Source organism: Lytechinus variegatus, chromosome 7 (assembly GCF_018143015.1).
Source record: "Lytechinus variegatus isolate NC3 chromosome 7, Lvar_3.0, whole genome shotgun sequence".
Classification (NCBI taxonomy): Eukaryota; Metazoa; Echinodermata; class Echinoidea; order Temnopleuroida; family Toxopneustidae; genus Lytechinus; species Lytechinus variegatus.
Genome location: NC_054746.1, coordinates 34482929 through 34493490, shown reverse-complemented (window position 1 = coordinate 34493490; position 10562 = coordinate 34482929). Strand labels below are relative to the sequence as shown.

Sequence of the window (10562 nt, the reverse complement as noted above, 5' to 3'; positions counted from 1 at the left end):
AAAATCCCTTTCCTATCAATAGTCTATTTGAATAGTTCTGCATGTAATACTGGTTTTTGCATGAATAGATATGTATGAATCATTTCAGTAAAGGAGATTTATTTGAAAAGAGCACACCTTGTTCTCTGGGCTAGAGGACTATCCATAAAGCCGCAGCTCATTGGCAAATGTTAGCGTCATTATCTCTGTTAGGGAGGTTCTGTGGATCTTTGCCACCACTTGGCCCACATCGCCCAGATATGCAGTAGTGTTATACTCCTGGTTGGGGAGAATTGGACTTCAATACGAGGCGATCCCACTTGATTTTCTGGACTGCGGCACGCTGCTTTGTGGAGAAGATCTTAATAATAAGCACAATAAGCAGTGCGCTGTATACAATCTTGCTTTGGTGCTATTTTACTTTTACTTTCTTTTCCACTGACTATGTATACAGTGCGTATCAAAAAAAAGTTTACACTTTGAAAAAGAGCTGGGAATTCAAAAATATACAACATGTGGGTAATTTCTTCACATATAATATTGATTTGGGTCTCATCTATCCAATGAAAGTAAAAGTTTTGACAGAATGTTACAATTGAGTGAGCACTGTCCATTTCTGTAAAGCTCGCAGAAATCTGTTTGCGCAGAAATGTTCGTTTTCACGCTGTGTCAAGGGGAAAGGGCAAAATCAAACTTACCCTGCGAAACATTTCTCATACATTTCCCTTGCACTTTAAGTCAATTGAAATAAAACGGATACATTCAAGCATTTTGTAACAATTTTGCCACCCAAATTGAAATTTCAACATAGTAAGCACAACCTTTACCCTTTTTGTGCCAGCTGGATCTGAGGACATAACTGAATCTGAAAAAAAAGTTTATATCAGACATCTCCAGCATTTTTTTTTTCAATTTTTTTAATAATTTGAAGTGGGTTTACATTTTATTTTTCATCTAATACTTGTTTCTCCACACTCTCCCCAAGCTTGACAATGATTAACAAAATTAAAATCAAGCCTAAGCCATTTCATGTAAATCACATCTCAGTGTAAAGCAAATAACGTCTCGATAGCCTCGGTGTGTGGGGGAGTGGGATGGGGCGCAATGTACTCTTCGAAGTGTTTTGGGCAAGGAAACAAGTTTAAAAAGGTAAAGGATATCTTCAAATCAATTTTAATAGCTAAATTCCACGTTTTCTTCATGATTTAGGTCTACTTTTATTTGCATAACTATTTCAAAGTTCTGCGCAAATCATTTTTCACTAAATTTTCAAAAGCAAGTGGTGCTCACTCAAGCGGAAATATTTTTTGACAGTTATTTCGTCATTTTCTTTAATGGACATGTACCAATGTAAAAATGTGGAAAAATCTTCAGGAAACTACAAATGTATAATTTTACAGAATTTTTTCAAAGTGTAAACTTTTTTTTGATACGCACTGTAGAATATAGATACATGTATACAGTACATGATAATGGCAAATATGCCAAATTATATTCATGCCGCTATATACCCGGCCCCTGTTTGGTCATCTGCTTCTTGCCTTTTATCTTTACCATTAACGGACCACTCCATATGAAGAAGGGTGTGGTGTCTTTTCTTGCACCCTGCCTTTCTGCACTTTGGGGTAGCTGTGCAGCTCTTTGCCATGTGTGACCCTTTGAGGCAATCGAAATATAGACCTTTAGCCTTGACAAAGGCAAACCTTTCATTTATTGACTGACCTTTAAATTTTCGGCACTTCTCAAGCTCATGATTCTCTGTCCAGCATAGGTTTCTCAGACTTGCTTGTAGTATTAAAAGTCGAAACATTCAGCTGAGGCTTCCCCGAGGATGCCTTATCTTGCCCGACCAAACGTCCGACACTCTCACCGAACATATTACTCGCCAACTAAGTGGATTCTTCAATGAAGTCCGTCAGATGGGAGAAGTTGGGCATCACTGATAGCTCCATCAGTGAATGTGCTCGGTTTGCCCACTTGGACTGAATGTGGACTGGGAGAAGATTTTGAATCTTCTGTAGGGTATCCGTTGTACTCATATCAGCACCCCATCTGAGAAGTTGTCATCTGACACCTAATGTCCCTAGCTAGATCTTACAGACCTTGGCTGTCCGTTGCCCTAAGTGGTGATCTATTGATAACCTCCAGATGAGCTCTAGCTACTATGTAGTTCTGTCCGAAATGGTCCTGTAGTATTATCCTTGCTCTGGAATAACCTGTATCGGGATCGAGTAATACACAATTTTCTATGGCCTCTCTGGCCTTGCCTGAGGTAAACTGAATTAAGTAAGACAATTTTAACCTACTGTGATGAATTCTGCCAGCAATGTTAACTTCGAAATTATTTACGAAATTCCAATAATCAATGTATTGCCCTAGAAAGTTGGCATGTCTTGTTTTAGCAAATTTGAAGCCATTGCCATCATATTAAGATTATACATGTTGTTGACTGGGGTCTGAAATAGATTGAGTATTAGGGGTTTCTGTTCATTTACTTGGTCATTAATTTGGTTATTACTTTTTTTCTCCTGCTTAATCCTACTCCTTCATTACCCGGCTTATGAATTGTCTTATTACCTTCACCTATTACACCAGTACTTGTTTATGTTCATTAACCTTTCACACATTTATTATCATCTTGAACATTTGGTACACTACCCTGATGATTTCTTAATCTATCTGGGGGGAGAACCACCTTTCAGTAATTTGCATATTATCCAAGTCCTTGTTAGGAAAGGATGGAAATCCTGCTCCGTCCCTTTCTTCATTGACCTGTTCTTGCCACATAGTGGCTTCAACCTTGACATTTTCCTTGTCATCGTTGATCTTGAAAAGTTCTATATTTTCATTTAGTTCAAATTGTTCTTGTCATAGTCTTTGTTCCTGTAAGAAATGCTTCCTTTTCTTGTTCACCAGCTCCACCTCCACATGAACTGCTCTCAGTTTCACACTTGATATTTCACTTAAACAAAACACTCTGGAGAGGAAGTTGTCAGGGATTCAAGCAACTACCCTCCAGGATCTGAAAAAGGAGGTGCAGAGGGGGGCACTCTATGTAGTTCCTGAAGGTCCCCCTCAAGAGGCAAGTCTTTGAATTCACTGATCATGTGGTTAATAATAGCGGACCGTCGAAGAGACAAGAGCCTGACATTTTTTGCATCGGTGCGTCGTGGAACTCTCCGAGTTGGATCTTTCTCATGTATACGCACAACTCAACTTGGATCAGCAAAGTCAGCAGTATCTTACTATCAACATGCATATGGGATTGTATTCCTACACAAAACTACCATATGGAATTAAATCCTCACCGGAGATCTTCCAAGCGACAATGGGTAAGATTCTTCAAGGTATCCCCCATTGCTTGTGTAATCAAGATGATGTATTGATAGCTACAACCACAGTGGATGAAAATCTTGATGTGCTCGCGCAAGTGTTGAAGCATTTGAATAATCGTAGTGTGAAGCTAAAAAGGACCAAATGTGCCTTTGAGGAAATCAGGGATTCAAGCAACTACCCTACGGGATCTGAAAAAGGAGGTGCAGAGGGGGGCACTCTATGTAGTTCCTAAAGGCCCCCTCAAGCCTTTGTTGTGTTCAACATGCAGCAGGACAATAAGGTCTATTTGGGAATGCATTACATGCCAACAGGATGCTGAATATCGGCAGTTTGGCAACAGACCAACAACTGAGCCAGCTTCATAATCGACCAGGAACATCATAGCCTCATGCTCCTCGTAATGAGACTCCAGAAAGCCGTTCAGATCCTGATCTTCAGACTCGACCAGGAACATCAAGGCCTCATGCTCCTCTTAATGAGACTCCAGAAAGACGTACAGAGCCTTATAAACCGTGGTTATTGAACGGCAATAGGCCCTGAGAGCAAAAGCCCAAGAGGGGTTCTCATGGAGATTGAGGTTCCCCACTGGAACCCTAACGAGAAGGTAAGGTGAGGAGAGTACAGTTCAGGATTTACTCTTGTTCGTAGGCAGCCATGCGACTTCTACTTTGAAATTCAAAGTAGAATTCAATGTAGGGAGGTTATGCCTACAGATTTAACCAAACAGATGGAGCATGACATTACTACTTCTACCACTTATATCAACTAGATATCTTCTACTACCACAAACAGTAACAACTTCTCCCAACTCCCATTTACCTTCTTAGTGTGGGGGAGCAAGGATACGAACGTTCTCACCAACTACCCTTGAAATATCTCTTTTGACTTGTTGTTTGTTTTCTACTTTCTGAGATAGATCTGGTAAAATCTTGTTCTAAGCCTTCTCTTTATCAAGAGATCAGCTGGTGTAAAAACAGTAGTTGATTGAGGAGTAGTACGATACTTCAACAGAAAATTGGCAAGTTTTCGCTTCGTACTAAACTTAGAACTACCATCAAACACTTGCTGTTTCAAAGCTTCTTTCACTACTCTTACTGTTCTTTCTGCAGTTCTGTTAGATGCTGGATGGTAAGTGGGAACTAAAATATGCCTAATTCCATTTTGTTTCATGAAAGTTTGAAATGCTGCAGAATGAAATTGAGGCCCATTGTCTGAAACTAACTGTTCAGGTAAACCATGACAAGCAAAAATGGACCGGAGTTCATCCATTGTTTTCTCAGTTGTTGTATTAGTACCCATATGAATTACTTTTATCCACTTAGAGTGACTATCTATGAGAACAAGAAAATGCTCACTATCAAACTCACAAAAATCTACATGGACTCTCTGAAATGGTCTAGCTCGCCAACGCCATGTTTATAACGGTACTCTTGGTGGTTTGCTTCTAACATTTTGACAAACAGAACATCTACTAGAAATTTGCCCAATTTCTTTGTCAATACCAGGCCTAAACATAAATCCTATAGCAACTGCTTTCATTGCTACAACACCTGAGTGCTGAGAATGAAGTTCATCAAGTAACTTATGTCTCAATGACTTGGGTATTATCACTCTATGTTGCAGTCATACTGCGAAAGAAGTATGGCCCACCGCTGCATTCTTGATGCTGCCATTGTCGGAATCGATGACTTAGGAACCAACAAATGAAGTAGCGGCTTGTGATCAGTGATGAGGGTAAAGTTTCTACCTAGCAGATACTGATGAAACTTCTTGATACCAAAAATGATACCTAATGCTACACATTAAATTCAATCATGTGTACACCTGTTGGTGCTATGTCATTCACATACCTTACAACAACCATAAAACTGCAATTTTAATGCTGCTGATTGATGGCAATTAACATGTATACCTTTCACAATACTAGTATTCATCTCTAAATACTAAAATTAACAATGTAGAGATTCCAAAAATATTTCAATTTCATCATAGTTTGAGCTTGAAATCTAAACAATTATTCAGTCGGTTGATTGATTTGAGTTTCTCTCAATCTCTTCATTTTTTTTGTGTTCTCAGCAGGGCGGGGGTGTGTAAGATTTTTACAAGTCCTGGAAGGTTGATATCAGTCTTCCAGGCCTCTCGATTAACTTTAATTTTTGGAAGTCAGGCGGGCACCCTGGACTGAACTTTAGGTGGTCAAATGGCAGTTTAGGTGGCCATCACATGCATATTGAAAATATTGTATCATGATAAATTGTAAAGTGTATCAAGTCTGTATGTGTAAGTTTGCTTTGAAACACTACATTACTGGTGGAACCTTTCTGTGGATTAAAAAGGACAAACTCAAGCCTTGTTTCAAAGGAGATAAAAAAAGAAAATTACTCATGATTCTTTTCACACCTTTGTTTACTTGAGACTTGTTCATTTTTAGACTTAAAGTTAGAGGTATGTTTTAAAATGAACAAGTTTCAGTGACATTTCCTGAAATAGAAACAACACCCTCACCAACACTGAGGGAAACCATGCATAATAAAATGAATACAACTTCACAAAAACTGAAATTGGAAAGAACATCATTCAATTCACATTTGATCATGGTTATGATCAATTTATTGTCAAAACATCACTGTTTTGCCACGGCATGTGCATTGCGAAATAGATGCTGGAGATGATCTGTTGCCTTTTAATTTTAGTTTCTGAATCATCCTCACCGCCACAGAAGTGCCTGGCTCTCTGCGAGCAGCTGTTATTATTTCAACCGTGGTTTCATGGTTTGAGCTTTCTTTATGTTTTTTTAACGGTGGACAATCTGTAATTGCTGCACCCGTCAAAAACACATTTTGGTTTTTTCCCCGCATCACCTTTAATTTTCGCGTCGCGACAAGTTTGGCAGAACATCACTTGTTTTGCCTTGTCAAATTTAAGCCACTTGTGGTTTTGTTCCCACTCTTTCCTGTTACTTCTAATTCTCTTACTATCCTCGTATTGATCATCAGTTTCTTTCCTTCGTTTAGCTGCATCATCTTTTGGATTTGAGACATTCATGTAGTGCCGCATAATGAGTTTGATTATTTTTTATGGCTAAAAACTTGAAAAGTAAACGTCACGAAAACCACTGCACGCTTCCTGTCCTGCCACATTGTGCACGTATACTGGCAAACATGAGTAGCGTCCACTCACGGGGTACCAGCCAGCGCCATGGCTCAGGATAAGGACCGGACGTGAATTGCGAAGAGTGCTGTGGTTTTCGTGAACTAAGATTACTTTTCAGCCATCAAAAATCGATAATCAAACTTATCATGTGGCGGTACATGAAAGTCGGAACATAAATCCAAAAGATGATGCAGCTAAAGTCAAACGAAGGAAAGAAAGTAACTGATGATATGAGGATAAGAGAATCAGGGGCCCATTTCATGAAAAAGTTGCTATGATAGCAACTCTTGCTTGATTAATGTCAACTTTCAATGGAAGAGCCAATCAGGAAGCAGAATTGTCACTGTTGTCATAGTAGTTGACATTCCAGCAAGAGTTACTTTCCTCTTCACCCCCCCCCCCCCTCTCTCTCTCTGTCCATGTTTTTCTCTCTCTCTCTCTCTGTGTAACTGTCTCTTTGTCCCTTTCCCTTTCTGTCACTCTAAGGTAAACTCTGAGTCTCTGTGCTTAATTTGTTTTCTTTTAATGCATGATATCCTGTACTCATAGTTTGTTTTTGGATATCATATTAGTATTTTAATTTTGCATTGTGTAATTATGTAATTATTTATGATGTTAATGTAATGTTTATATTTTTGATTTGTAAGATTCCACAATTCAGCCTCTGGCTGCGAAAGAATTTATAGCAACTTTTTATGATTTTTTTTCCGTTCTGGACTTGCATACCTTGGAGAAGTGCTGCTTCTTTTTGCATCTTGAACATTCCTTGCTGTACGTGTGTTGATAACTGATATAGGTCTGTAAGCGTAGACTATACTATGTTATTACACATGACCACTTGTACCAAGAAGCTCCTCGCTTCTACCAATATGTCGCAGTGATGTTGTTGCAGCTAACCTATTAAACCTCTGTAGGCCTATATAGTGTTATCAAGAAATGACCACTGGTCTGTTATTTGCTTCCAAATTTTTGATATGGAAAATCATAAGAAGGGTCAACAATCCCCTCAACTACCACCTCTGTGTAGGGTCACTAGCCAGAGAGCAGTACTTGCTAACTTGTGGTTTCTGGCTAGTCACTGCAGCCGTAACTGCTACTCCACTGGCTGTCAGCCAGTGTGTACATAACTGATAGAAACTTCGTGAGTTGGCCTCTTATCTCATTGGTTAGGAATTATGTCAGATTGGAAAGCCTAGTCTACCAATCCCACTGGGGGCAAAGATGGTTGCTATAGCCCTGACAGATCCCAGTTTTCATCTCGTAAAGATGCAAATCTCCATAATATGGAATCATTCTTATCATGGTTGAATTGTACTTTTCTTATGTACTTTGCAATAATGGCCAGTTAGAACTTAATCCTATTTGAGGCACATCATATCTTCTTACACACCAACATCAAGTGGTTGCAAATAATGGATAGTGTCTGAATACAGGTGTAATACAGTAATGCGGTCGTTTATAGCAAGCTTTACAAGCTATTTGAGAAGCATGCCCATCAAATATAAGTATCACTAGGTGAATCTCTTTAATGTTTTGAATAAACATATTCTCAAACCAGTCATAGAAAGTATCACCTTCCATCCATTTATAGAGATTGTATACCTCGCTCCTTCAGCTCTGGTTTGCGAAGAGAGAGAGAGAGATTAGGATGGCACAGCAAACATTCATAATACAAGTCAAAACCAGGTCTTTTATTCAGGCATTCTACAATGAAATTCAAAATAAAAGTTCAGTTGATATTATAAAAAATATTATGTATTTCTATATGCATTGTAATTACAATTAAAGAGAGTATACAATCACTTCATAATTTATCTGGTAAGGCCTCTTCCAGCATTAGGTTTTGTGATCAATCAAAGGAGGTACATCAAATAGTTACATGAGTGACTAGCCAAGGATTTTTCTTTTCGTATGGGGTCTATAAAAAATGTGAATGTCTTTAAAATGTTCTCAGTTGTCCCAACCTGTGACGAGATAATCTTCTACTTGGCTCGATGATGCCATTCTGCAGCATGTACTCTATTTCTTTTTCAAGATTCTTCATTATTACTGGGTTAGCACGATAAGGTGCCTGCTTGATTGGGGCGGTATCTTCCATATCAACATTATGTTCAACAACATCAGTACAAGATGGGATATCTGCAAATAACTGCGGATACTCATTCAACAGCTCTTTCACATTCCTCCTCTCCTCAGACAAGTGGGTTAGTTTGTTATTGATGTGTGTTAGAACCTCTGAATTTTTCAATTTCACACATGGTTCATCTCTCTCAATGTTACACATCTCTTCACGTTCATGTTTCAGCTCAGATTCTACAGCACTTAACACTGGTTGTGCTATCATTTCATTCGGTATGAAAAATGAGCCGTCTACATTCCAAAGACTTGTGAATAGTCTTGTCTCTGGTCTTGAAGGCTGTGAAGCTTACATAGATGACTTGATTGTGTGTAGTGAAGATTGGGAAGTTCATGTACAAAGAATCAGAGATTGGTTCAGGAGATTGTCTGATGCCAAATTGACAGTCAACTTGGCAAGAGTGAGTTTGGAGGTGCTGCTGTTAGTTTCTTGGGTGACGTTGTTGGTTCAGGTCATATTTGACCACTCTCAGCGAAGGTAGAAGCTATTCTTGCGTTCCCGACTCCAACCAACCGGAAGGAAATGATGAGGTTTCTTGGCATGCCAAGCTACTACAGACGGTTCTGCCATAACTTCTCTGATGTTGTCGCCCCGCTGACCAATCTACTACGCAAGGAGATGAAGTTCATCTGGTCCAGTGACTGTCAGAGTGCTTTTGACAAAGTGAAAGCACTCCTATCTACCAATCCTGTACTGATGGCTCCAGATTTTAGTCAGCCATTCTCCCTGATGGTTGACGCTAGTGATATGGGTGCCGGAGCTGTTCTTATGCAGTAAGATGAACAGGGAAAAGACAGGTGCATATCATTCTTCTCAAGGAAGTTTTCGAGCAGTCAGAGAAATTATTCCACTGTGGAGAAGGAAACTTTGGCATTAATCTTTGCACTGCAGCACTTCGAAGTCTATGTGAGTGGATCTCAACATGCAGTGGACATATGGACAGATCATAATCCGTTGACTTTTCTAAGTAAGATGAAAAACAAAAATCAAAGACTTACGAGGTGGAGTCTACTGCTCCAAGAGAACAACTTCAACATTAAACATCTACCGGGAAAAGACAACATTGTTGCAGACACATTGTCATGAGTGTAAACTAAATCCTAAACTTTGACCAATTTGATAACATGGAATTAGTGAAAAATTATAAGCATGTTTTTTTTTAAGGGAGGGAGTGTGACGAGATAATGATACACGCATAAGTCTTGAGAACAGATTAGAAAAGTTAGTAATGGAGAAGGAAACTTTGGCATTAATCTTTGCACTGCAACACTTCGAAGTCTATGTGAGTGGATCTCAACATGCAGTGGACATATGGACAGATCATAATCCGTTGACATTTCTAAGTAAGATGAAAAAAAAAATCAAAGACTTACGAGGTGGAGTCTACTGCTCCAAGAGAACAACTTGAACATTAGACATCTAGATTGAAAAGACAACATTGTTGCAGACACATTGTCACGAGTGTAAACTAAATTCTAAACTTTGACCAATTTGATAACATAGAATTAATGACAAATTATAAGCATGTTTTTAAGGGAGGGAGTGTGACGAGATAATAATACACGCATAAGTCTTGAGAACAGATTAGAAAAGTTAGTAATGGAGAAGGAAACTTTGGCATTAATCTTTGCACTGCAACACTTCGAAGTCTATGTGAGTGGATCTCAACATGCAGTGGACATATGGACAGATCATAATCCGTTGACTTTTCTAAGTAAGATGAAAAACAAAAATCAAAGACTTACGAGGTGGAGTCTACTGCTCCAAGAGAACAACTTCAACATTAGACATCTAGATTGAAAAGACAACATTGTTGCAGACACATTGTCACGAGTGTAAACTAAATCCTAAACTTTGACCAATTTGATAACATGGAATTAGTGAAAAATTATAAGCATGTTTTTTTTTAAGGGAGGGAGTGTGACGAGATAATGATACACGCATAAGTCTTGAGAAC

At 38.9% G+C, this 10562-nt stretch overlaps 1 protein-coding gene across 1 annotated transcript; it reads right to left on the bottom strand.

Annotated features, from left to right (window-relative positions):
- Positions 1-8407: 8407 nt before the first annotated feature.
- Positions 8408-8812, bottom strand: LOC121418114. The gene has a single exon (XM_041611818.1). It carries the CDS (start codon positions 8810-8812, stop codon positions 8408-8410), a length of 405 nt encoding a protein of 134 aa, XP_041467752.1.
- Between the last annotated feature and the right edge of the window lie 1750 nt (positions 8813-10562).

Coding starts and splice junctions, on each gene's coding strand:
- LOC121418114 (XM_041611818.1), bottom strand. CDS start 8,812: ATGATAGCACAACCAGTGTTAAGTGCTGTAGAATCTGAGCTGAAACAT.